The 27,715-nt window shown below is 48.0% G+C and overlaps 1 protein-coding gene across 1 annotated transcript; it reads right to left on the bottom strand.

Moving 5' to 3' along the window:
- Positions 1–729: 729 nt before the first annotated feature.
- On the bottom strand, positions 730–26,426 carry DDX27 (DEAD-box helicase 27). The gene is made up of 21 exons (XM_030915614.1): positions 26,179–26,426; positions 23,307–23,453; positions 21,812–21,871; positions 21,393–21,558; positions 19,547–19,590; positions 19,343–19,429; positions 18,323–18,428; positions 15,666–15,839; positions 14,230–14,380; positions 11,159–11,258; positions 10,848–10,989; positions 9,466–9,619; positions 8,642–8,786; positions 8,359–8,536; positions 5,821–5,927; positions 5,539–5,641; positions 2,500–2,594; positions 2,281–2,404; positions 1,804–1,891; positions 1,097–1,171; positions 730–975 (listed from the first exon to the last, which is right to left on the bottom strand). The coding sequence occupies exons 1-21, from the start codon at positions 26,269–26,271 to the stop codon at positions 957–959; spliced, it is 2,358 nt and encodes a 785-aa protein (XP_030771474.1). The 5' UTR covers positions 26,272–26,426; the 3' UTR covers positions 730–956.
- Positions 26,427–27,715: the final 1,289 nt, after the last annotated feature.

Genomic DNA, 27,715 nt, shown 5'->3' with positions numbered 1-27,715 from the left:
AGGCGTGGTAGCAGACGCCTGTAATCACAGGTATTCGGAGGCTGAGGCAGGAGACTCACTTGAACCCAGGAGGTGGAGGTTGCAATGAGCCAAGATTGTGTCATTGCACTCCAGCCTAAGGGACAAGAGTCTCTGGTTTTTGCAGCAAGTAACTAATTTATGGTGTCAAGACTCCTTCTATCCTTTTTGGGCTTCCATTTCTCCAGCAGCATTTCCACAGTACAGCAGCAAGAGGTAGGGTGTGGGTTCAAGTAGATGTTGGTTGAAAACCTGAATTCCTAGCTGTGCAACTCTGGAAAGTTAGTCTTTCCAAGCCTCTGTTTATTGGAAAATGAAGATATCACTGCCTGCCTCATAGGAGTGCAGTGAGTTGATTGGATTCTATTCAGCACACAGAATATCTGGTGCATGGTTGGCATTCATGCTAAAGTTCTCTTCTGTTGCTGTTTTAGAACTAAGAGTTATCATTTAGCTATCTTCAGCTATCATTTAGCTCTTAGTTCTAGAATATCAACAGAAGAGAACTTTTTTTTTTTTTTTAAGATACAGGGTCTCGCTATGTTCCCCAGGCTAGAAGAGAACTTCTACCAAGAATTTCCTCACTCCATATCCAGTTCCTCTACAAGCATAAAGATTGTGCATTCCAATGGTATATGGTGATACCAAGCTAGTAGACTGTGGGCACACTTTGCCATTGAGGATGAGATAGTAATAAGATATATACTTGGATTGGTTTCTCTTCCAAAATACTTCGATTTAATATAGTCATTGTGTGAAAGCTAATCAGCAAGAAAGGAGATTGACAGACATGCTTAGGAAAATAGCTACATACCATACCACCACACCAAACTTTTTTTTTTGTTTTTTGAACAAATGGAGAAAAGACCAGCCAGGATGACTTCCCACAGGGAAGGGATTTAAGGGCTGCCCCCATGAATTTCTTCAGACCACAACAGCTACTTCCTCCTCTTGTATCTGTAAGAAAATCAGAGTTTAAGACCAGAAGGAGGATGGAGAAGCTCCTTTCCCATGAAAGGTTTTTATCTCTAATCCCAAACAGCCATAACCTATGCCCCTCCAAAACAGCCAGTATCACCTGGATTTAGATTTAAAGTTTCCTCCTCGTCTCTGGTGGGGCAAGCCCAACTGTTTCCTTTCTTCAAAAGAAGGGCTGTGAAAGAGAAGACGAGATGCTGAAATGAGCAAGCTGTTGAACAAATGGGTGTTGTCTCACCCCCACCCTACCCAGCTCCTACATGAAGCAGCAGCATCTCTGGGATGCATCATTTTCAGGCCCTAAGTTCTAAGCCTTTATGTGTTTCCACCTGATAACGTGTTTCTGGAAGTCAGGGCCCAACTTTAAAACAAGGTTGAAAGAGGCCCTTCTTAGGTATATACAACTACTTGGGAAGCTTAGTCTGCCCCATCCCAACCTTGGGCTGGGGAAAGTGACGTGCGACAACATACGCCTAAGAGCAAGCCAGGACTCTCTGGGGTTCTGTAGGATGGAACTTGAGATGAAAGAGTTATCACTCCCCTGAAGGAAAGCTCCATTTCTGAACCCAACAATGTACTATTTCTCCTCCAAGGCAGGAACAGTGCTAACTGAACACCCCTCTCCTGGTCTCATCTTGGGATCCTCAGGTGGCCCTGAGAGGGGTGGGGGGTGAAGAACAGACAGGTACCCTTGAATTTACATAGTATAAAGCTATAGGTATGTGAAAACTGGGAATGGGGAAGGAGGGAGAAGACTCATAGCTTCCATTAGAATACCAAGGGCTCCACGATGACTTAAAATCCTACCCAGCTCGATACTGTTTCAGGGCCTTCTTGCTTGTGTTGGTGAGTTCTTCATCAAATACAGATTTCTTCCCCTGCTTTTGCTTCTTGGCTGTGCACAGAGAGAATGGGTTACATATGGTTGTCTTTGGCCCAAGCTCCTAAATCCCCCTAAGTTCAAGGTAATGATTCCAAGTTCAGTGGATGCTCTGGCATCCAAAGACTATCTTCATTCTGTCCTCACCAGATCCTCCAAGTAGCAGCTGGTAAGGCCTTAGGCTCCAGAGTCAGAAAAGCTGGCATTCAAATCCTAGTTCTCACCAACCACAAGGTCACTGCACCCCTTACACCAATGGCGGGATAGCTGTACACGTTGGTACATACTAATTACTCAAATAATGTGGGCTATCGTCGTCATCCCTCAGATTTTCTCCCTGACCCAAAGCACAGGTTTCAGGGAAAACCTTCCTACAAGCTCCTTGAGGCTCCCCATTCACCTACCAGGACCTCTCACTGGCTCCTCCTCGGGCATGGCTCGGGCCCGCTTGGCTCTGCGATTCCGCTTCGCTAGCCGTTCAGCAAACATCTGCGCCTTGAGGATTTCAAACTGGGACCTTTCCTCTGCCTAGGGGGAGTGGGGAGGTGTGAGTGTGGAACACATCAGGCCACTCTGACCCACCCCACCGAGTGGGTCCAAACTCCAAAAGGGAGGCCACTCACTGTCATCTCCCCCTTTTTTTTGGCATCCTTCATAAACTTCTTCCTTTTCTTCTTTCCTCTTAAGGCCAAGTCAAATTCCTGCAGAGCTTTGGCAACTGGGATGAGAAGAAAGCATAAGATTTCAGGGATGATTTTATCTTTTTTTAAGCTTATGATAAGAAGTGCACATGTTTTAAATTGGTAAGTTAGCAGATTAAAATGAAAAGTGGCAAGCACTTCTTGGCCAGGTGCAGTGGCTTATGCCTGTAGTCCCAGCACTTTGGGAGGCTGAGGTGGGTGGATCACCTGAGGTCAGGAGTTTGAGACCAGCCTGGTCAACATAGTGAAACCCTGACTCTACTAAAAATACAAAAATTAGCTGGGCATGGTGGTACACCTGTAATACCAGCTACTCAGGAGACTGGGGTGACAGAATTGCTTGAACCTGGGAGGAGGAAGCTGCAGTGAGCTGAGATCGCACCACTGCACTCCAGCCTGAGCGACAGAGCAAGACCCTGCCTCAAAAAAAAAAAAAGCCACAAGCACTTGTTCCACTGAATACCTCCATCTCGCTAAATAACATGCTTTTCTGACTATTTCTCAATCCATTTAAGATACTCATTATAGGCCGGGCGCGGTGGCTCAAGCCTATAATCCCAGCACTTTGGGAGGCTGAGGTGGGCGGATCACAAGGTCAGGAGATCGAGACCATCCTGGCTAACACGGTGAAACCCCGTCTCTACTAAAAAATACAAAAAACTAGCCGGGCGAGGTGGCGGGCGCCTGTAGTCCCAGCTAGTCGGGAGGCTGAGGCAGGAGAATGGCGTGAACCCGGGAGGCGGAGCTTGCAGTGAGCTGAGATCTGGCCAGTGCACTCCAGCTTGGGTGACAGAGCGAGACTCCATCTCAAAAAAAAAAAAAAAAAAAAAAAAAAAGATACTCATTATAAACCTCCTGCTATGAAAGATGAAGATTTAGGTCACTTACACTACTTTACCCACGAATACGGTTATAACTCTATTTTTATCAGAAATTTAACTTATAAACACCCTTTTTTGTCCCATCAAATACAGACAGTATTTCTAAAACTGCTGGTATACCCTCTAGGAGGGTAATTATGCAACCTCTAACATAACTAGAAATACAAATATCCTCTGACCCACTATTCCACTTTTAGGAATGAATCCTGCAAGGCAAATATATACTTGCTTAATTGTAGAAGGGCATATGTACAAGGTTATTCACTACATCACTTGTTTATAATAACAAATGATTGTTTTTTGGGTTTTTTGTTGTTGGTGATGGTGGTTTCTTTTGAGATGGGGTCTCATTCAGCTGCCCAGGCTGCAGTGCAGTGGCAGAATCTTAGCTCACTGCAACCTTGACCTGCCTAGGCTCAGATGATCCTCCTACCTCAGCCTCTCAAGTAGTTGGACTACAGGCATGTGTCACTACGTCTGGCTAATTTTTTTATTTTTAGTAGAGATGGGGTTTTGCCATGTTGCCCAGGCTGGATGGCAAATGATTGTAAACAACCTCCGTGTCCCTCAACAATCTACTCATATGATGGAGGAACGTGAAGCCATTAAAAAAAAAAACCAACAGGGGGCCAGGCATGGCGGCTCACGCCTGTAATCCCAGCACTTTGGGAGGCCTCAAAAAAACTAATAGGGGGCCAGGCGCAGTGGCTCAAGCCTGTAAGCCAGCACTTTGGGAGGTGGAGGCAGGCGGATCACAAAGTCAGGACATCGAGACCATCCTGGCTAATATGGTGAAATCCCATCTCTACTAAAAATACAAAAAATTAGCCGGGTGTGGTGGCGGGCACCTGTAGTCCCACCTACTTGGAAGGCTGAGGCAGGAGAATGGGGTGAACCCAGGAGGCGGAGCTTGCAGTGAGCCGAGATTGTGCCACTGCACTCCAGCCTGGGTGACAGAGCAGGACTCCGTCTCAAAACAAATAACAAAAAGGGCAGCCATGTGTGGGCCTATATAAAACATATCTCTAAGCTTCAAAATTAAGTGAAAAGGCAAGGCATAGAACAATATGAACTTATAAGTGTTTTGGGTCTTTTTTAAAGGAAGATGGAGAGGAAATCTATATTAAATATCTCTTGACCTTTAAAAAATTATTTTTATTGTGGTTATATATACATATATAAAACAAAGGTTGCCATTTTACCCAATCTTAAGTATACAATTCAGTGGCATTACTTAAATTCACAACATTGTACAACCATCACCACTAACTATTTCCAAAACTCCTACCAGGAGGCTACTCACTGCCATCATCGAAAACAGAAGCTCTACAACCACTAATAATTTCCTATTACCCTCCTTCCCCTAGCCCCAAGTAATCTATAATCTACTTCTATCTCTGTGAATTTCCCCAGCTAGGTACCTCAGGTAAGTGGAATCAGACAGTATCTGTCCCTTTGTGTCTGGATCATTTCATTCAGCTTAATATTTTCAAGGTTCATCCTTATGGAATGTATCAGAACTTCATGGCTGAATAATATTCCATTGTGTGTATATATACACACACCCCAAATTTTGTTTATCCATTCACTTGCTGATGGACATAGTTTGCTTCCACCTTTTTGCTATTATGAACAGTAAGGAACACTGGCATCTAAGTATCTGTTTGAGTCCCTGTTTACAGTCCTTTACGACAGTGGTCTCCAATCCCCAGGCTGACGTACCGGTTCCAGTCCATGGCCTATTAGGAACCAGGCTGCACAGCAGGAGGTGAGCACTGGGCAACCAAGCATTGCCACCTGCACTCAGCCTCCTGTCAGATCAGCAGCAGCATTAGATTCTCATAGGAGCATGAACGCTATTGTGAAGTGCGCATGCGAGAGATCTAGGGTGTGTGCTCCTTATGAGAATCTAATGCACCCCCCAACACGCCAAATGTGGAAACACTGTCCTCCACAATACTGGTCCTTGGTGCCAAAAAAGTTGGGGACCGCTGCTTTACAGTATAGAACTAGGAAAGGAACTGCTGAGTCCTGTGGGGTAATTCTGTATTGAGATTTCTGCAGAACCTCCCTGACTTACTTTTCTCCTTCTTCCTCTCTTCTTTGGTCTGGAACCAGTTCCTCTCGGGCTCTTGGACCACTGCCTCCTTCCCTTTCTCCAGGAGCCGCTTTGCTGTATTGATCTGTAGAGATAACACAAGGATGCCTACTGTGAAACCTGTATCTACTAACACAGGAAGCCACGGCCTGCAAATGCCTGTGGCTCTGATGGGAGAAACATTTCAGAAGAGCAGCACTGGCAGGGATGCAGCAGCTTGTCACTGAGCAGCCTCGTGAACAAGATCCCACCTCGCAGCCTCACCTGGGCTTCCGACTGCTGCATCTCTTTCTCCTCCGCCTCTAGCTGCAGAACTGCATACACATCTTTCTCCATTTTCTCAATCTTGTCCCGGAATTTGAGGATGACATCTCAACAGGAGAAAATAAAAAGGATTTAAAAATAAGGGTAGGCCTGGCATGGTGGCTCACAACTGTAACCCGGCACTCTGGGAGATTGAGGTGGGAGGACTGCTTGAGCCCAAGAAGTTGAGGCCAGCCCGGGCAACATGGCCAGACTGTGTCTCTACCAAAAAAAAAAAAAAAAAAACACCAGGCACAGTGGCTCAGTGGCTCCCGCCTGTAATCGCACGCTTTGGGAGTCCGAGGCAGGTGGATCATCTGAGGTCAGGAGTTCAAGACCAGCTTGGCCAACACCGTGAAACCCGGTCTCTATTAAAAATACAAAAATCACCTGGGTGTGGGGGCACACACCTGTAATCCCAGCTACTACTCAGAAGACTGAGGCAGGAGAATTGCTTGAACCCACAAGGCGGAGGTTGCAGTGAGCCAAGATGACACCACTACACTCCATCCTGGGCGACAGAGTAAGACTCCATCTAAAAAGAAAAACTTAGCCATCGTGGTGGCACGCACCTATAGTCCCACCTACTCAGAAGGCTGAGGAGAAGAACTGCTTGAACCCAGGAGTTCAAGGCAACAGTAAGCTATGATCACACCACTGTACCTGGGCAACAAAGCAAGACCTTATCTTAAAAAAAAATAAGGCGGTGGCTCAAGCCTGTAATCCCAGCACTTTGGGAGGCCAAGGCAGGTGGATCACGAGGTCAAGAGATCAAGACCATCCTGGACAACATGATGAAACCCCGTCTCCACTAAAAATATAAAAATTAGCTGGGCATCGTGGCACACTCCTGTAGTCCCAGCTACTTGGGAGGCTGAGGCAGGAGAATTGCTTGAACCCGAGACGCGGAGGTTGCAATGAGCCGAGATAGCACCACTGCGCTCCAGCCTGGTGAGAGAGCAAGACTCCATCTCAAAAATAAATAAATAAAATACGGGTGACTACTAATACTATGTAGCTAATGAAAATAATTTAGCTGTGCATTTACTGACATAGGAAATGGTGTTGGTAATGTGTGCCTTCTCTGCTTCATATCCCCCAAACTCAGAGTGGCCCTTGCCTACTGCTCTGATCTTCTGTGTGTCCCTGCTCACCAAGCCTGAGCCTCCTGACCTTTCTCTTGTTCTCACACACTAAGCTCGTTCCTACCTCACAGCCTTTGCCCTTGTTCTCTCAGCTCAGCACTTTGCCCTCAGACCTCTCCTGGCTGCCTCATTCTGATCATCCAGGACTCAGCTCCAATGCCAGCTGTGCAGAGGTCTTTCCTTAACAGCTTAATGAGGCACTCTCTTCCTGTTGTTCTCAATCACATCTACTGTTAGCTTATTTATTGTCTCTTTCTCCCACCAGAACAATAGCTCTGCTTTGTTCCCTGCTGTATCCCCAGCACCTAGAACATAATAGCACTAGGCCCACAGCAGGACTCAATAACTAGTCACTGATTAAATGAAGACAATGAAAATGAAAAAAATAAAAGGGACATTTAAGAAAGGAAAAATGGTTTGAAAGGACATACACCTAAATGCTACCAGTGGTGAGCTTTTTGACACAGAATTACATTTTTGTTTTTTTATTTACTAATTTCCAACAATCAATATGTACTTTTTATTTCATTTTTTAGAGACAGGGTCTTGCACTTTTGCCCAAGCTGTAGTGCAGTGGCACAATCATAGCTCACTGCAGCCTCAACCTCCTGGATTTCAGCGATCCTCCTGCCTCAGCCTCCTGAATAGCTGGGACTATAGGCACACACCACCACACCCAGCTAATTTTTTTTTTTTTTGGGACAGGCATCTCACTACATTGCTTAGGTTGGTCTTGAACTCCTGGCCTCTAGCAATCCTCCTGCCTTGGCCTACCGAAGTGCTGGGTTACTTTGGGTTACAAAGGCAAGAGCTACCATGCTCAGACTAAACATGTATTATTTTTATAACTTTAAAAATTTTTAAGGCTGGGCATGGTGGCTCATTACTGTAATCCCAACACTTTGGGAGGCAGAAGGTGGGTGGATTGCTTCAGCCTAGGAATTCAAGAACAAAACAAAACTAAAAAAGACTTTAAAGAGGTTGTGCTTTATAGGACCCCTACAGATCAGAGGAACAAAAGCAATGAAAGGACCTAAACAGAATGAGTACTGATCTCTCTCTTCCTCCCAACAATAGTAAGAGAAAGAGGAGATGAGTGAGAATTTTGCCCCAAGCGACCTTCTCTTCCTAATTTTCCACCTAAATGGGGCACTGTGTTTACAATTCTGTCATAATTCCCTTCTACACACAGAAGGCAAGCTCAGAGAGGTGAGGCAAAACCTGTACATGGTCACTCAGCAAGGAAGCAGCAGGGCTGGAATTCAAATCTGGCTCTGGACTGCAAAGCCCTTACACTCTGCCCTTGCCCCACCCACCCAAGCCATTCCGCACTGCCACAGGGCTGCCTGCTCACCTTGGGGAAGTATCCTGGCCTTCACAGGGGCCTTGGCAGCTTTTACAATCTCCTTCAGCATCTTCCGCTCATCTTCTCCCACCAGAGAGACTGAGCGCCCAGCCCTGCCAGCACGTGCTGTTCGCCCCACCCGGTGGACATAATGTTTGATAGTATTAGGCATTGTGAAGTTGATTACCTAAAAGGTCAAAAATGAACATCAGTCAGGCCTGGCAAGGGAAGGGGGGTGCGAAGAGGCAAAAAGACTTCCACCAAAAGTCCGAGGAAGATAGGGTCTGCTCACCGTTTTGACCCCCTCAATATCAAGTCCACGGGCTGCCACATCAGTGGCCACGAGGATGTCAATCTGTTCATCCTTAAAACGCCTAGAAACAGTCACAAACAGCTGTTCATCCAGACACCCTCCCCTAATAATGCTCCACAAGAGCCTGAGCCAGCAGAGGACAGAACAGGGCATTAAAATGGGGATAGATTCTAAATGTGAGCACATGGGATATTTACACCCACCCTTCAACAACCCATCACACAGAGCAAGCATAGTTCTGTGTCTGCTAACAGCATGGGCAATTGTCTCAGTTTAAATCAGCCTATCTTTCACAAACACCTTTCAGCACCCTCTGATGAACAGCGTTAGGTGGAGAGTTCTAAAGGGTTCCTCCTTGCCAACCACCTTGATGCCATTCTCTGAGGATTAAACAAGAAATCACATGGAAAGCACACAGCACAGTGCCTGGCAAAGTAGATGCTAAAGTAATGGCTGCTGACTTTGACTCTAAATCTTGTTCAATCAGACCCAGGAATGTTCACCACTCTCAGAAAGCTTCAGAGAAGAGACCATGTGCTGCCTTTCCAAGCCGGCTTCCTCTGTCGCCCCACACAACAGCTCCCATGCTAGGGACAAGCACCCAAGGGCATGAGGGTCATCTCTGACTATGAAGTCCGCGTTCTACATGCATCTAAGACATGACCTCACAGTGGTTAGGTTAAAATGTTCAAGGCCAAGATCATCCTGTGTCCCCTGCTAATAATGCTCTAACAGAATGCTCAGAGTCCTCTGCTCTGCCCCAGAAGGATGGTGGGAGCCTGAGTCCCCACCCCAAATGTTACCGGAGGGCCTCCAGCCGCTGCGTCTGTGACAAGTTGCCATGGAGCTCGCCCACCTGCAGTCCCATGAGCCCCAGGAGGATGTGCATGCGGTGGGCCTGCTTCTTGGTCTGCGTGAACAGCATCACATGGTCAGGGAAGGTCCTCGTCAACAAGGCTGGCAGGAAGAGAGGACTGAGCTGGAGATGTTTCTAGGCTTTTATTCAACATGTACCCCCTCCTCATCCACAAAGTATGGTCACTGTGCCTGGCACTGGATAGACAGGCACTGTCCCTGTCCTGTGGAACTCAAATTCCAGGGTGGATACATAGAAAGCAATTCCTGGGGGGTGAAAAATGTTGTAAGAGAGAGTGCAGGGAGGAAGGGGAAGCAGCTAAGGGCTGGCCTCTATAAAGAGGTGACATTAGGTTGAATGATAAGGCAGATGATCCATGGGAAGATCCAGGGGAAGATTCTAGACAGAGGAAATGGCAAACATGAAGGCCCAGAGGCAGGAACGAGCTTATAGTGAGAAGTGCAAGCAGGCGGCCGGATGTAGTGGCTCACGCCTGTAATCCCAGCACTTTAGACGAAGGAGGACAGATCACTTGGGGCCAGGAGTGCAAGACCAGCCTGGCAAACATGGTAAAACCCTGTCTCTACTAAAAATACAAAAATTAGCCAGAAGTGGTGGCGAGTGCCTGTAATCCCAGCTACTCAGGAGGCTGAGGCACGAGACTCGTTTGAACCCAGGAGGCAAAGGCTGCATTGAGCCAAGATCGTGCCATTGTACTCCAGCCTGGGCGACACAGCAAGACTCTGCCTCAAAGGAAAAAAAAAAGTGCAAGCAGGCGAATGTGGCTGGATCCATAAGCAAGCCTACATGGCTGGGGACCCCGGGCAGGCCAGGGCCAGGCCCGAAGAGTCCTAAAAGACTCACTAAGATGTTTGGATTTTAGTCTAAAACCAATGGAAGCCACCGCAGGGTGTTCAAATAAGGATGTAACAAGTACAAATGTCTTCTGCAAGCAATCATCATAAATGCTCTGCAGTGCAGTCACAAAGGGCCAAGTGGAAGCGGGGAGCTCGAGCAAGAGGCTGTACAACGATCCAGGCGACAGAGAACAGTGGTCTGGACTGATGGGTACAACCACAGCTGATGCCAAGTGGTTGGGAGTTGAACAGGACACAGAGAGGATTGGTGAGGCGATAAGGCAAAGGGAGGAAGGACCCGTGGAGAAGTGAGGCAGCGGATCATCGTTAGTGCAGTGCAGCCTCTGTGCTGGGGAAGACTGGACGGCAGAGGCGCCGGGGAAAAACCAAACACTTCGGCATGGACACCACGAGCTCAAGGAAGCTGACCAGCCCACCCAGCCCAGGCTCGCCCTCAGCTGCCAGCTGCCACCTGCCACGATGGCTTCCCGGTCTCCTTCCCGATTAGGCCGGATCCGGATGAACTCCTGCCGCAGGAAGGGAGCCACATCCGTGTTGCTGTTCACAAATATCCGGACAGGATTCTTCAAGGAGACAGAAGCCAGATCTTTCACCTGCCAAGCACAAAGCCGGGTTTGCTCAGCTGGCAACCGGGTAGTGGGGAAAGAGGCAGCAATGCTCACCCCAGGCAAACCCTCTCAACCCCAGTCATGGTCCTCTGCACGGCCCCCTCTGTGCACACCCCGCCACCCGCCACAGAGAAGTCCAAGTCCCTCAGCCCACCTCGTCTGTCATGGTGGCTGAGAAGAGCATGGTCTGGCGGTGGTGGGAACACATTCGGATGATCTCCTTCATCTGCTCCTCAAAGTACTCATCCAGCATCCTGGGAGCAGAGAAAGACATGTCAGAACTGGGGAGAGTGCTCTTCGGTCACAGTGAGGGACACAGGATTGCATACCGGCTGCTGTTTGTTGTCATTGGTTACATTTAGGACTCATCTATTTTTTTATCTTTTCACCAAGAATTATCATTTTACCACATTTGCTTTGTCTTTTTTGGCAAGTCAGTCACAGATGTCATAACACCTTACCCCAAATATTTCAGCACACAACTCCTAAGGACTAGGGCCTTCTCTTACAGAAACACAACTTCATCAACACGCCCAAGACTTTCAAGTGGGTGAATGTCTAAAGTACAGGCCACATTCACATTCCTTCAGCTGCCTCCAAGTGTCTTTTTTTTTTGAGACGGAGTTTCACTCTTGTTGCCCAGGCTGTAGTGCAATGGCGCAATCTTGGCTCACCGCAACCTCCGCCTCCCAGGTTCAAGCGATTCTCCTGCCTCAGCCTCCTGAATAGCAGGGGTTACAGGCATGCACCACCATGCCCAGCTAATTTTGTATTTTTAGTAGAGATGAGGTTTCTCTATGTTGGTCAGGCTGGTCTCAAACTCCCAACCTCAGGTGATCCGCCTGCCTCAGCCTCCCAAAGTGCTGAAGTTACAGGCATGAGCCACCGTGCCAGGCCAAGTGTTATTTTATTTTATTTTATTTTTTAGAGACGGAGTCTCGCTTTGTCGCCCAAACTGGAGTGCAGTGGCCGGATCTCGGCTCACTGCAAGCTCCGCCTTTTGGGTTTACACCATTCTCCTGCCTCAGCCTCCCGAGTAGCTGGGACTACAGGCGCCTGCCACCTCACCCGGCTAGTTTTTTGTATTTTTTTTTTAGTAGAGACAGAGTTTCACCGTGTTAGCCAGGATGGTCTCGATCTCCTGACCGTGTGATCCGCCCGTCTCGGCCTCCCAAAGTGCTGGGATTACAGGCTTGAGCCACCACGCCCGGCCTGCCAAGTGTTATTTTATAGTTACCTTTTGTTTTAGTACAAAAACCAAAGTTCCTGCCTTGCAACTGGCTGCCACGTCTCTAGTCTTCCTGCATCTAGAAAAGCCCCTTCCGCCTGGGCAGCATGGCAAAACCCTGTCTCCACAAAATATACAAAAATGAGCTGGGGCTGGGCAAGGTGGCTCATGCCTATAATCCCAAAACTTTGGGAGGCTGAGGCAGGAGGGTCACTTAAGCCCAGGAGTTCAAGACGAGCCTGGACAACACAGCGAGACCCTGTCTCTATTTATTTAATATAAAATAAGCCAGGCATGGTGGCGTGTGCCTGTAATCCCAGCTATGTGCGGGGACTGAGGCGGGAGGATCACCTGAGTCTAGGAAGTAGAGGCTGCATTGAGCTAGTGTTCGCACCATGGCACTCCAGCCTGGGTGACAAAGCAAGACCCTGACTCAAAAAAAAAAAAAAGAACGAAAAGGCCCCTCATCCTTCTTGCACTTTGGATTCATCTAATTATTTCCCAGTAACTGGATTCAGAGAAATTCTCAAGAGGACAGCACTGCTGGGTGCAGCTGTGCCCTGTATTCATGCTCTATCACGAGACACTGATGGCCGGTTTGTTCCAGAACTGGGGATGTGAGGTTGGTCACTGCCTATAGTGTCTGCCAGATTGCTCCACTGTAAAGGATCCTTTTTCTGTTTATATATAATAGTAATCTGTGAGATTCCTTGGATTCCATATTTTCAGCAAGCCCAACCCCTTACAGCACTTCTCTCCCAGTGCAGGCTGCAGTCTAGGTCCAGGTATCACACAGAGCTGTCTTCTGATCTTCCAAATCTCAACTACTTCATCCACCTTTTTTGGTCTTTTGAGATACATACTTGAATATTTTCCCTCCCCCTTTAAAACCTAAACCAGATCACGTCCCCTTGACTTAAAATGATCTCCTTTTCATCCTTTAGGCCTCAGGAATGGGTCTTTTGTTCTGGGGGAGTCAGCCAATCGGTTATTCAACAAGTATTTACTGAGTGCCTGCTATATACTAGACACGCCCCTATGCATGTAGCCCCTTCATGAATACTGTATCCTAGGGAGACAGGGGAGACATGGCACTCCATGAATCCTCAGTGACAATGCAGGCAGGATAAGAGGAGCAAGTTAGGGCAGGACCATCACAGGGAGGCCAGCAAAGGCCCCACTAACAAGGTGACAACTGGAACAGAAACCTGAAGGGGCAGGAAAGGCTCCAGGCTGAGGAAATGGCAAACACAGAAGACACAAAGTGGGGGCGTGTGGACAGTCTGTGCCGACAGGCGGGCTGTGGGGTGTGAAACCAGGAGAACACGCAGAGAATTCAGAACAGCTGGAAGGATGGAGCTGCCATTCCCCAAGCTGGTGAAGATTCAGGGAAGGGTGTCAGAATCAGAAGCGGTTTAAGGGCCTGTAACCTTAGCATGCCCTGGGGCTGTTTGAGAACTCCTTCCCCTGCCCCACCTCCAGCCTCAGTCCAGAGTTCAGGAAGAGTTCCTTCTGTTCAGTCCCAGAGCAAAGAGGTGAGCAGACGGCACACGTAAGAGAGCAACAGAGAGCTGGGGGCAGGGTGGGGGGAGAGGGAGTCCCCGTTGCAGTCACAGAGGCCCTGTGGGAGCCACGCTGGCACTTCCTCTTCCTCCCTCCTCAGCTCCTCAACACTGTGATGAGCATATGTCCTTATCTCCCATTTACAAACGAGAAAAGATTTTGTTCTGAGAATCTAAATGTTTCCAAATCTCCCTTAGGAAGTGGCAGGGCCAACATTTGACTGGCCTTATCACTTAACCACCATAATAGAGAGAGAAAGAGAAAAAACACAGGCTAAGGCTGGACAGAGGCCCCAGCATCAGTGGCTGATCTGGTATCGCACACCAAAGGCCATGGCCCAGAGCCGCAAAGAACAAAGCAGTGTGGCAGGTCCACATCCTGGTTGTGGGCCTTGGAGCCCCACAGTGCCCTGGGGCCCACGCTGGGAGGAGCACCTGTCAGCCTCGTCCAGGATGAGCACCTCGATGCTGCTCAGGTGGAAGGAAGGGCAGTTGTGGAGGTGATCGATGAGCCGGCCTGGGGTGGCGATGAGGATGTCAGGCGCTGCCCGAAGAGCTGCTTCCTGAGACTTCACGTCCAAGCCGCCTGCAAAGAGGAAGAGCCCCACCAGGTGGCCGGGTCAGCTGCTCATGGGTGTTGACTGAGCACCAGCTGCTCACCAAGCCTCAGGCCAGATGCAGAGGAAACCACTGAGAGAGTAAGACTAACAAAGGCCCAAGCACATGGGTTTCCCAACACACTGGGAAAGACAGATCATGTTATTAAAATTGTGCTAAGTGCAAAAATCAACAATGGTGATGACACAAAAGCACTTCAGAAGAGAATGCATGGGCCGGGCGCGGTGGCTCACGCCTGTAATCCCAGCACTTTAGGAGGCCAAGGCAGGTGGATCACCTGGGGTCAGGAATTCGAGACCAGCCCACCCAACATGGCGAAACCCCATCTCTATTAAAAATACATAAAGTAGTTGGGCGTGGTGGTGCACACGTATAATCCCAGCTACTTGAAAGCGGTGGGAGAATCGCTTGAATCCAGGAGGCAGAGGTTGCAGTGAGCTGAGATCACGCCGTTGCATTCCTGCCTGGGCAACAGAGTGAGACTTCCTCTCAAAAACAAAAAAAAGAGAATGCTGAAACATGCAAGGACTAAGAGAAGCAGCTGCGGAAAGTGATGAAGTGTCTGTTACAGGGAGACAAAGATCACTTCTGACTTCCAATTGCACGAGGACAAAATGCAAGCTAGATAACACTATCATGTAACTTCATTGGAAAAACGCTGTCCAAAATATTTGATTTATTATTCTCACAAAGCAGAAATTATATCCCAAATTTGTTCAGTACCAACAAAAAAATGTTCATAGTTGTCAGGTTTCATTTGTCAAGGTTGGTTAAGTCTCAATCAAATCCCACCTGCCTAAAGCACTATGAAAACACGTCGACTGGGCACAGCGGCTCACGCCTGTAATCCCAGCACTTTGGGAGACAAAGGCAGGCGGATCACGAGGTCAGGAGATCGAGACCATCCTGGCTAACACGGTGAAACCCCATCTCTATTAAAAATACAAAACATTAGCTGGGCGTGGTGGCAGGCGCCTGTAGTCCCAGCTACTTGGGAGGCTGAGGCAGGAGAATGGTGTCAACTGGGAAGAGGAGCTGGCAGTGAGCCCAGATCGCGCCACTGCACTCCAGCCTGGGCAACAGAGCAAGACTCAGTGTCAAAAAAAAAGAAAAAAACATGTTTTTAAGTGAATTCAATCAACACAAAGGCCTATCCTGGCACCTGGCACCAACACCAACAGATGGCAGGGCACATCCATCCTCCACCCCACCACAGTCTCTCAGGGGCTGGCAGCCCTTGGCCAGAAACTCACCCACAGCCAGGCAGGTGGTGATGTTGCAGAACTGGGCCAGCTGTCTGGTGACAGAGTGCACCTGGATGCCCAGCTCTCGGGTGGGCACCAGCACCAGCACGCGGGTGACTGGAGCCTGGCGGGGTTTGTAAATCAGACGCTCCAAGACAGGCAGGGCAAAGGCGGCAGTTTTACCTGGAGGGAAGGGCAGCAAGGAAGCAAATGAGAAGACGTTCAGTTCCCTCCAGGGTTAGGTTTTCACCAGAGCACAGAAAAACTATGTCTGGTCGGGGGAAATAAAGGAACTTATTTTTCATAGAATATTTTTTCTGCTTTCAAATCACATAGTCAGGCTCACATACGTAATCCCAGCACTTTGGGACGCCGAGGCAGGCGGATCACCTGAGGTCAGGAGTTCAAGACCAGCCTGCCAACATGGTGAAGCCCCAATTCTACTAAAAATACAAAAAACTTAGCCGGGCATGCTGGCAGGAGCCTGTAATCCCAGCACTTTGTGAGGCCGAGGCAGGCAAATCACCTGAGGTCAGGAGTTCGAGAACAGCCTGGCCAGTATGGTGAAATCCCATCTCTACTAAATACATAAAAATTAGCCAGGCGGCCGGGCGCGATGGCTCAAGCCTGTAATCCCAGCACTTTGGGAGGCCAAGACGGGCGGATCACGAGGTCAGGAGATCGAGACCATCCTGGCTAACACTGTGAAACCTCGTCTCTACTAAAAAATACAAAAAACTAGCCGGGCGAGGTGGCGGGCGCCTGTAGTCCCAGCTACGGGAGGCTGAGGCAGGAGAATGGCGTAAACCCGGGAGGCGGAGCTTGCAGTGAGCTGAGATCCGGCCACTGCACTCCAGCCCCGGCGACGGAGCGAGACTCCGTCTCAAAAAAAAAAAAAAAAAAAATTAGCCAGGCGTAGTGGTGGGCGCCTATAATCCCAGCTACTCAGGAGGCTGAGGAAGGAGATTCGCTTGAAACTGGAAGGCAGAGGTTGCAGTGAGCTGAGAACGTGCCACTGCACTCTAGCCTGGGTGACAACAGCAAAACTCTGTCTCAAAATAATAATAATAATAATATGGCCGGGCGCAGTGGCTCATGCCTATAATCCCAGCACTTTGGGAGGCCGAGGCAGGTGGATCACGAGGCCAGGAGTTCAAGACCAGCCTGGCCAAGATAGTAAAACTCCATCTCTACTAAAAATACAAAAATTAGCTGGACATGGTGGTGTGTACCTGTAATCCCAGCTCCTCAGGAGGCTGAGGTAGAAGAATCGCTTGAACCCGGGAGGTAGAGTTGCAGTGAGCCGAGATTGCACCACTGCACTCCAGCCTGGGCGACAGAGCAAGACTCTGTCTCAAAAAAAAAACTTTACTCCTCTGACATGACAGGGCCAGGAAACCATGGTCACAGAGATCACGGATACCACAAGAGGATTAAATGAAAATGACCTTCACCAGACCCTTTGAAATTTGTGGCCCATTACTAGACCGGACATCCTCTCATGCACTGTTTATCTTACAAAATTAATCCTTCAGTAGGCCAGGCACGGTGGCTCACACCTGTAATCCCAGCACTCTGAGAGGCTGAGGCAGGTATATCACTTGAGGTCAGGAATTCGAGACCAGCCTGGCCAACACGGTGAAACCCTGTCTCTACTAAAAATACAAAAATCAGCCAGGTGTGGTGGCAGGCACCTGTAAACCCAGCTACTAGGGAGGCTGAGGCAGGAGAATCACTTCAACACAGGAGGCGGAGGTTGCAGTGAGTCGAGATTGTGCTACTGCACTCCAGCCTGGGTGACAGAGTGAGACTCCATTTCAAAACAAAAAATTAATACTTCAGTAGGCTGGGCGCAGTGGCTCAAGCCTGTAATCCCAGCACTTTGGGAGGCCGAGACGGGCGGATCACGAGGTCAGGAGATTGAGACCATCCTGGCTAACACGGTGAAACCCCGTCTCTACTAAAAAACACAAAAAACTAGCCGGGCAACGTGGCGGGCGCCTGTAGCCCCAGCTACTTGGGAGGCTGAGGCAGGAGAATGGCGTAAAACCAGGAGGCAGAGCTTGCAGTGAGCTGGGATCCGGCCACTGCACTCCAGCCTGGGAGGCAGAGCGAGACTCCGTCTCAAAAAAAAAAAAAAAAAAAAATCCTTCAGTAAACTGAATAAGCTCTGCAGTCTACGAAACACTGTTGTATCAGTGTCAATTTCCTGGTTTTGATTTTGTCCTACAGTTATGTGGGATGTCACCACTGATGAAGGATTCGAGAGACCCTATACACTATTTTTGCAACTTGCCATTGATCTACAAATACTTCAAAATAAAATGCTTAAAAATTTAAAAGTCCTTTACTCTCTCAATTGCACCAGTATATCTTTTTTGTGTTAAAAAAAATTTTATGGCCAGGCACAGTGGCTCATGCCTGTAATCCCAGCACTTTGGGAAGCCAAGATGGGAAGATCGATCACTTGAACCTGAACCTAGGAATTCGTGACCAGCCTGGAAAACAAAGTGAGACCCCTATCTCTACGAAATAAAAAATAAAAACAAAATAGTTCAAAAAACCAAGAGTATTTATTTAGCCAACCAGCCTTTTGGTAAGTCAACCTAGAGGCCAGCCCTGGCTGTAGCACCCTTCCGCCTACCCCGGGTCCCTATCCTTTTCACCTGTCCCAGTGGCTGCACAGGCACAGATGTCCTTCCCCAACAGACCCACAGGTATGCACGCCTTCTGGATCGGGGTGGGCTGCTTGAAGCCCATGGCTGTAATGGCCTGAGGAAAAAAGACTGAGTCAGACAGGGTTGAGCAGGGGAAGTCTCAGCACGACACAAACAGGGCAGGTTTCCAGACAAGTGGGGACCACACCAATCCCCACCAATCATTCATTCCATAAACATTCACTGAGCGCCTGCTACGTGTGAGGTGGTGTTCTAGACACTGAGGACACAGCAGTACATAACAGAAATAAAAAACCCTGCCCTCAGGAAACTTACAGTCTGGTAGAAACAGACCAAAACCAAACACATGTCATGTGGAGATACGCTGCGGAAAACAATGCAGCGGTCAGAGGGGCAGCCGGGGAGTGCTGTTCACAGTAGGGCTGCCAGGGAAGGTGTCACTGAGCAAGGGATACTGAGTTGAACCCTGAAGGAAGCTAGAGAGCACCCCAAAAGATTTCTGGAAGAGGCTTCCAGGCAGAGGGAATAGCAAGTATAAAGGTCCTGAGGAAGAGGAGGCCTGACCTGTTTGAGGGCCAGCAAGGAGGCCAGTGTGGCCAGAGCAGAATGAATGCAGAGGTGTCATCAGAGAGGGCCAGAAGGGGCAGAGCCTTGTAGGTCAATATAAGGACTTGGGCTTTTAAGCCGAGTGAGACTATGAAGTACTGAAGGACTTACAGAAGAAGAGGGACATGATGGAACTCATTGCTTAAGAGAGTTCTCTGGCAACTGTGTGGACAAGAGAGTTGAGGAAGGCAAAGAGATACGCAGAAAGTCCAGTTAGGGGTGGCTGCAATAATTCCATGGTTGCCAAAATAAGCCACTACTGGCCAGGCACAGTGGCTCAAACCCCAGCACTCTGGGAGGTTTAGGCAAGAGGATTGCTTGATGCCAGGAATTTGAGACCAGCCTGGGCAACATAGCAAGACCCTGCTTCTGCAAAGAAAATTTTTTACAAGAAGCTGCTACCTTTAGAAGAGGGCGGGAAAGGTTCATGTCCTGGAATGAGAGGTTTTCATCGTACTGAGATGCATCTTCAAAAAATCCTCCTGCTTCCTACGCCAGAAAACCAAAAGAGAGATGAGAATTCAAAAGGGCCAAGAAACCCAAATGACCTTAAACTCCTTTCAGATTGCCAGCGAGCTGCACACTGTCTTGCAGCCCCGAGCTCACCTGTCCTTTCTTCTTCTTCTTCCGATCCTTTACTTTGAGTGTATCTATGGAGAAAAACTTAGTTGATGACCATGGCTCAGACTTACAAAGCACTTGCATTCTGCTGGACACTGTCCTAAGTGCCAATACCACACATCAGCCTCTGAGGGGTGACCATCATCAACTTCATTTCACAGATGAGGACACTTTGTGGCAGCATGGTGAAGTAACTTGCCTAAGGTCAGAGAGAAAGCTAACCCAGTGACTCTGGTCCAGAGACCAGGCTCTCGACCACTACACTGTATTATGATGCTTTAGCACACATTTCTGCAAGAAATACTTATTGAGGGCAGAAGCGGTGGCTCACGCCTAAAATCCCAGCACATTGGGAGGCCGAGGCAGATGGATCACCTGAGGTCAGGCGTTCCAGACCAGCCTGACCAATATGGTGAAACCCCATCTCTACTAAAAATTAGCCAGGTGTGGTGGTGTGTGCCTGTAGTCCCAGCTACTTGGGAGGCTAAGACAGGAGAATTGCTTGCACCCGGGAGGCAGAGGTTGCAGTGAGCCGAAATTATACCACTGCACTCCAGCCTGGGTGACAGAGTGAGATTCCATCTCAAAGAAAAAAATAAAAAAACATATTGAGCACCCACTATGTGGCTGGACCCATCTGAGTATGTCACCCCAAATGAGTTTGTATCACAGAGGCAGCCAGCAGCCACACGGGGCTAACTGGGAAAAGAGTAAACTACCTACAAAGCACAACAACCCAAACAAAATCCCAAGAGAAAAGAGAACCTAAAAGAAAGGATTCAGCAGGCACAGTGGCTCGTCACGCCTGTAATCACAGCACTTTTGGAGGTCGAGGCGGGAGGACTGCTTGAGCCTAGAAGTTTGAGACTAGCCTGAACAACAAAGCAAGACCCCATTCGTATGAAAAAAAAATTAGCCAGGCGCAGGGGCATGCACCTGTAGGCCCAGCTACTTGGGAAGCTAAGGCAGGAGGATCACTTGAGCCAGTGAGTTCAAGCCTTCCAGTGAGGTATGATGGCACCGCTGCACTCCAGCCTGTGGATGGAGTGAGACCACATCTCTTTCGTTTTGTTTTGTTTTGTTTTTTGAGACAGGGTCTCTTTCTGTGGCCCAGACTTAAGTACAATGGGACAATCTCGGCTCACTGAAACCTCCACCTCCCAGGTTCAAGTGATTCTCATGCCTCAGCCACCTGAGTGGCTGGGATTACAGGTCCATGCCACGACACCAAGCTAATTTTTGTATTTTTAGCAGAGACGGGGTTTTACCATGTTGCCCAGGCTGGTCTCAAACTCCTGGCTTCAAGCGATACACCCATCTCGGCCTCCCAAAGTGCTGGGGTTACAGGCATGAGCCACCGTGCCCAGACAACATCTCTTTAAAAAAAAGGCCGGGCATGGTGGCTCAAGCCTGTAATCCCAGCACTTTGGGAGGCCGAGACGGGCGGATCACGAGGTCAGGAGATCGAGACCATCCTGGCTAACACGGTGAAACCCCGTCTCTACTAAAAATACAAAAAACTAGCCGGGCGAGGTGGCGGGCACCTGTAGTCCCAGCTACTCGGGAGGCTGAGGCAGGAGAATGGCGTAAACCCGGAAGGTGGAACTTGCAGTGAGCTGAGATCCGGCCACTGCACTCCAGCCTGGGCGACAGAGCGAGACTCCGTCTCAAAAAAAAAAAAAAAAAAAAACAGAAAGGAGTTCAATAGAGTTCAATGTAGTAGGCAGAATATCTTAAACTGTGCAGAAGAGTGGAGGAAACCCTACAAAGTAAAGGAGGATGTCTTCTGATCTCCTGTCCCCGTTGCTGACACCTCCACCGTAACGTCTACCTGCTTTGGTGAGGATGTTCTCATCAGCTGATGAGTAGTCGGTCTCTGAGGCTTCATCTTCTGAGCCTTCCTCATCATTCCCTTGAAGGTCTTCCTGCTCTTTTGGTTCAGAGCCCTCCTTTGTTTCTTTCTCCTTCTCCAACTTCCCAGACTTGGCTTCTTTAACCTGGGAAAAAAAAATTAAAGCGAGGGTGATGACAAACTTCTACAAATCCAGAACCTAAGAAGAGCAACAGGAAGCTCTCCGGCCTGAACAGATGGCTGTGAGGACTCTCAGTACAGATGCACAGCAAACGCACAGAAGGGCGCGCCTGCCCCCGTCATGCCCCACTCTGTAAGGGCTTCCAGAGAGATGCTGCGGTCGCGGTGAGAGTAAAGTGTGGGGCATAACAACAAGAAATAGCCACTTTTCCTCTCACCTCTGTTTTCCTTTTCTTTCGAACTTTCTCAATCTTCTCATCTAATGTAGTGGCTGCCCTCTGCAGATAAAAATAAAGAGGTGAAAAGAAATTTTCATTGAAACATCAAATAAGAGAACAAATTCCTCATAATTAATTTGAAAAAGAAAAAATGTTGGCATTCTCTGAAAATATATATACATATTGTATATACAAAAATTTTAAAATCCTCTCCAGATGATCTTGAAAAGGCAATGCTGGTAAGGCTGAGTGCAGTGGCTCACGCCTATAATCCCAGCACCTTGGGAGGCTGAGGCAGGCAGATCACCTGAGGTCGGGAGTTCAAGACCAGCCTGACCAACATGGAGAAACCCCATCTCTACTAAAAATACAAAATTAGCCGGGCGTGGTGGTGCATGCCTGTAATCCCAGCTACTTAGGAGGCTGAGGCAGGAGAATCGCTTGAACCCAGGAAGCAGAGGTTGCAGTGAGCCAAGATCGCACCATTGCACTCCAGCCTGGGTAACAGAGTGAGACTTCATCTCAAAAACAAAAAAGAAAACACAAAAAATTAGCTGGGCGCGGTGGTGGGCACCTGTAATCCCAATGACTCGGGAGGCTAAGGCACAAGAATCACTTAAACCCAGGAGGCAGAGGTTGCAGTGAGCCAAGATAGCGCCATTACACTCCAGCCTGGGAAACGGAGAGAGACTCTGTCTCAAAAAAAAGAAAAGGCAATGCTGGTTTATTTCAATCAGAATAAGGACCAGCAAAGCCTGGATTACACTGTTCTGGACAGGCAATCTTTCTCTCTGATGCACATGAAATGGTAAATAACTTGGATGTATCTTCTAGTTTAACCAGATTCACAGAAAGGCATGGGATCTTGGCAAACAAGCAGATGACAATGACATCTGTGGTAGCTTTGGCTGTGCTGTGTAGGCAGGGACACTGCACAGTGACACCACAGGAGACACCTGGCAAGTGCTCATACTTCGTTTGGTATTAGTCAAGCAACAGAGTAAGACTCCATCTCAAAAAAAATAATAATAATACAGAAAAATTAGTTGGGTGTGGTAGCGCATGCCAGTAATCCCAGCTACTCAGGAGGCTGAGGCAGAAGAATTGCTTGAGCCTAGGAGGCAGAGGTTGTGGTGAGGCAAGATTGCACCACTGCACTCCAGCCTGGATGACAGAGCAAGACACAGTCTCAAGAAAAAAAAAAATAGAAAGGAAGAAAGAAATGAGGGTCACATCTCTCTCAAAAAAAAAAAAAACAAAACTCAAAAAAACTCAAAAGAAAAAAAAAAAAAAAGACAGTGAGTCATTTGTGATCTCATCAAAAGTATACCAGATACTTTCTTTCTTTCTTTTTTTTTAACCAGTTATTTTCAAAGGAGTTCTAGTATCTGCTGAATGTAAACTGATGGTCAGTCAGGTCAGGACTAGGCCCTGAAACCCACAGTCCAATCTTAATAGTCCAAGGTCTGGAACTGTCCATCACTGTCAGACTCACCTTCTTCTTGAGTTGGCTCATGACATCAGCCAGGGCCCAGCTGCCATCGTAAGTCCCTTCCTTCTCAGTGAAAATGAAGTCAGGATTGAAATCAGCACTGCGGTTCTTCCCCAAGGCTTTTTGTCGTCTGCCCAGCACAATAGGCCCCTGGGAAGAGTAAGAGACAGTGTGACTTTGGGGCTGAGATAAAAAACAATAGGAAGAAGGGGACAGGCACAGTGGCTCAACCTGTAATCCCAACACATTAAGAAGCCAAGGCATGTGGATCATTTGAGGTCAGGAGTTCAAGACCAGCCTGACCAACATGATGAAACGCAGTCTCTACTAAAAATACAAAAAAGACAGGCATGGTGGCTCACGCCTGTAATGCCAACACTTTGGGAGGCTGAGGTGGGCGGATCACGAGGTCAGGAGCTCAAGACCAGCCTGGCCAATATGGTGTAACCCCGTCTCTACTAAAAATACAAAAATTAGCTGGGTGTGGTGGCACGCACCGGTAGTCCCAGCTACTCGGGAGGCTGAGGCAGGAGAACTGCTTGAACACGGGAGGCAGAGGGTGCAGTGAGCCAAGACTATACCATTGCACTCCTGCCTGAGCAACAGAGTAAGACTCCATCTCAAAAAAAATAATAATAACACAGAAAAATTAGCTGGGTGTGGTAGCGCATGCCAGTAATCCCAGCTACTCAGGAGGCTGAGGCAGGAGAATTGCTTGAGCCTAGGAGGCAGAGGTTGTGGTGAGCCAAGATTGCACCACTGCACTCCAGCCTGGATGACAGAGCAAGACACAGTTTCAAGAAAAAAAAAAAATAGAAAGGAAGAAAGAAATAAGGGTCACACCTCTCTCAGCAACTGATAGATCAAGCAGACCAAAAACGAGCAAGTCTATAGAAAATTTGAACAGCACAATTAAAAAGCTTCATCCCAATGAACATATACAAAACACTGCATTTCTCATTACAAGATGCATACGGAATCAAAAAAAGTCAAATTCATAGAAACAGAGAGTAGAATGGCGGTTGCCAAGGGCTCGGGTGTGGTGGAAATGGAGAGATGTTGGTCACAGGGTACACACTCTTCAGTTCTGCAACGTACAAGTTCTGGGGATCCAATACACAGCATGGTGACTACAGTTAATAACAATGTATTGGGCCGGGCACGGTGGCTCACAACTGTTATCCCAGCACTTTGGGAGGCCAACGCAGGAGGATGGTGAAACCCCGTCTCTACTAAAAATACAAAAAATTAGCCGGGAGTGATGGCGCATGCCTGTAGTCCCAGCTACTAGGGAGGCTGAGGCAGGAGGATTGCCTGAACCTGGGAGGTGGAGGCTGCAGTGAGCAGAGATAGCGCCACTGCACTCCACCCTAGGCAACCGAGCAAAACTGTCTCAAAAAAAAAAAAAAAAAAACGAAGTGAATGAGACTGGAGTGTTGGTCATGAAGTGAAGAGGAGAGCTGTGAGAGATGAAAGTCAAGGTGGAAAGGACAAGACCGTGAAGGACCTTAAAAGCCACGTGAAAGCAGCCTGGAGAGTTGTTTTTTGTTTTTTTTTTTTTAAGCAATTTGAATCACTTCTTGAAAAACAAACACAGACAAATACCAAACACTGAGTTGGTGCCCGGCGCGGCCCGTAGGGTTGGAGGTCAGCCCCGCAGCATGGGTGTGACCAGGCACTGTGTGCCTGTGCAGGGGCCCGTCAGCTGGGGGACTGGCCCATGACCTCCCACGCCGTAGGCTGAGCCCAGGCCTGGCCAAGAGGGGGCTGCAGCCAGTAGGCCTGGGCGGCCGCCCGCGCGCACAGGGGACATCAGGGAAATGGGGGCAGTGTGTGGGACCCACACGCTGCCTGAGGAGTCTTCGCAGAGTGGACAGGCCTGGGGCTCTCTACCAGCAGGTTGGAGAGTTTTAAGCAAGGGAGGTCTCTAAAGTGACTGTATCACAAAGAGATCCTTCTGCTGCTAAGCGAAGAATACACTGGAAGTGCTCAAGATAAAGAGATGAAGATGAAGTACGTTTGGACTGGTGGTGTGCTGGTGTGCAGGCATGAGACAGCAGTGGCCGGAGCTAAGGTGGGTACAGTGTGAATGGAGAGAGGCGGGAGAAGCTTAAGAGAGATTCATGAGCTAGCTTGCAGAGCACTGGCGGCGCTGAGGAAGAAAAAACTGTCAAGAATAACTCTAAGGTTGCTGGCTTGAGAAGCGAACAGGATGAGAGCGAACACAAGTTCAACTCTGGAGGAGTTGCATTTGTAGAGGCCGTGGGACATCTGAATAAATGTATCAAACGGACAGATGAGACTGCAGAGGGGACAACATCTGGGCTGAATGTTTGAAGGGCAAGCATCCTTTTCAGAACACCGATCCCTCTTTAATTGCCATACTGCTTAATATCTGCAAGCCCCCACACCACCATACGCTTCAGGAGAGTGGCACTCACCTTGTTCATTGCTACGTCCCCAACGCTTAACACTAGGTCTAGCACACATAAGTATGCAATAAACACTGGCTCGATAAACATATGAATGGACAGCTAACCACGGCTCCTTGAGCAGGAACCAGGGCTGACTTTACCTCTTAAAAGGTGTAAGAGACCTGCATGTCTCTTAACACAGGGCGTGGTTAAATATCAATTCAGTGAATGGATACTGAGTTCAGCAAGGAGACAGGGAACGACACGGCCAAAGAAGCAGGCGTACGTAGAGAAAACCTAGTCGCGGGAAAACTGAGGAAGATATTGGGGTCCCGGCGAGATCCTTTTAGGGAAACTTCCCGGGCTGGCAGGCGATGATGAGAATTCGGGGACAGGGACCTGAGAAATCGCGGGGAAAAGAAGCAGTCAAGGAAACCCAAAGACCAGAACCGTCCTCATACCTCTTCTTCCTCGTCACCGGAGTCAGACTCCGGCTCCACCGGCACCTCGTCATCCTCGCCTATGGTCCCGATTAAGCCGAGGTCCGTAAGCATGTTGTCGCAGAAGCCACTTCCGGAAGCGAGCACAGCGTGCGGACCAGCACCTGACTTTTCGCAACCTCCTCGTCGTCATTGCGCATGTACCATGCGTCACTTCCGTTCGAGCGCCCCTGCGCCTCTCCCCGTTTCTACCTCTTAAGAGTGCGCATGCGGCAATCTGGGGCGCAGTTTCGTATGACGACATCAAGGGGCGGGGCTTTTTTAGGTAAGCAAATTCCACGGTCTCCGGCCTCAAAATGGTGGGAATGTTTGAGGAGGGTGCAAGGGGTGAGAGAGTCTAAAGAGTTGCATTTATAAACTCTAGATGTGGATATTTACATTAAAAAACTGTAGAAGAAAATACAATAAGCAGTTAGCTGTGATTGTTTCTGGGTGGTAAAGTTCTAAGTATTTTTTTTTCCTTTTTTTTCTTTTTTTTCTTTTTTTTTGAGACAGGGTTTGGCTCTGTCGCCCAGGCTGGAGTGCAGTGGAGATCATGGCTCACTGCAACCCCGACTTCCCCGGGCTTAAGCGATCCTCCTGCCTCAGCCTTCTGAGTAGCTGAAAGTACAGGCGCCACCACCATGCCTGGCGGAGTTTCACCATGTTGTCCAGGCTGATGTCGAACTCCTGGGCTCAAGCAATCCTCCTGCCTCAGCCTCCCAAACTGCTGGGATTACAGGTATGAGCCACTGCGCCCAGCCCGAAACTTTTTAATGAAAATTAATGTTTATTATAGGGGGAAAAAAATCTCAGAAGAAAATAAAAATCAAGACCAGGCAAGGTGGCTCACACCTTTAGTCACAGCACTTTAGGAGGTCACGTGGCTGCATGGCTTGTGCTCAGGAGTTCCAGACAACCCTGGGCAACATGGCAAGACCCCATCTCATATATATATATATTCATATATGTGTATATGTATTCATATATGTGTATATATATTCATATATATACGTGTATATATTCATATATATACGTGTATATATTCATATATATATACGTGTATATATTCATATATATATACGTGTATATATTCATATATATATACGTGTATATATTCATATATATATACGTGTATATATTCATATATATATACGTGTATATATTCATATATATATACGTGTATATATTCATATATATATACGTGTATATATTCATATACCTACCTACCATGCACAGGACATATACCTACCATGCACAGGACAGCCCCCACAGCCAAGATGGAGAAATTCCTGATTTAAAGGAATTAAAATTGTTTTGATGTCCCTGATTCTACATTCATATACATGAATATACATTCATATACATGAATGTATATACATATACGTATATATATTCATATATATATACATACATATACACACATACATATACACACATACATATACACACATATATACATACATATATACATATATGTATGTGTGTGTGTGTATATATATATTTTTTTTAATTAAAA

The sequence above is a fragment of the Rhinopithecus roxellana genome, chromosome 13, assembly GCF_007565055.1.
Source record: "Rhinopithecus roxellana isolate Shanxi Qingling chromosome 13, ASM756505v1, whole genome shotgun sequence".
NCBI lineage: Eukaryota > Metazoa > Chordata > Mammalia > Primates > Cercopithecidae > Rhinopithecus > Rhinopithecus roxellana.
Note: the sequence above shows the minus strand (reverse complement) of the source record. Positions and strands in the feature narration are given on the sequence as shown.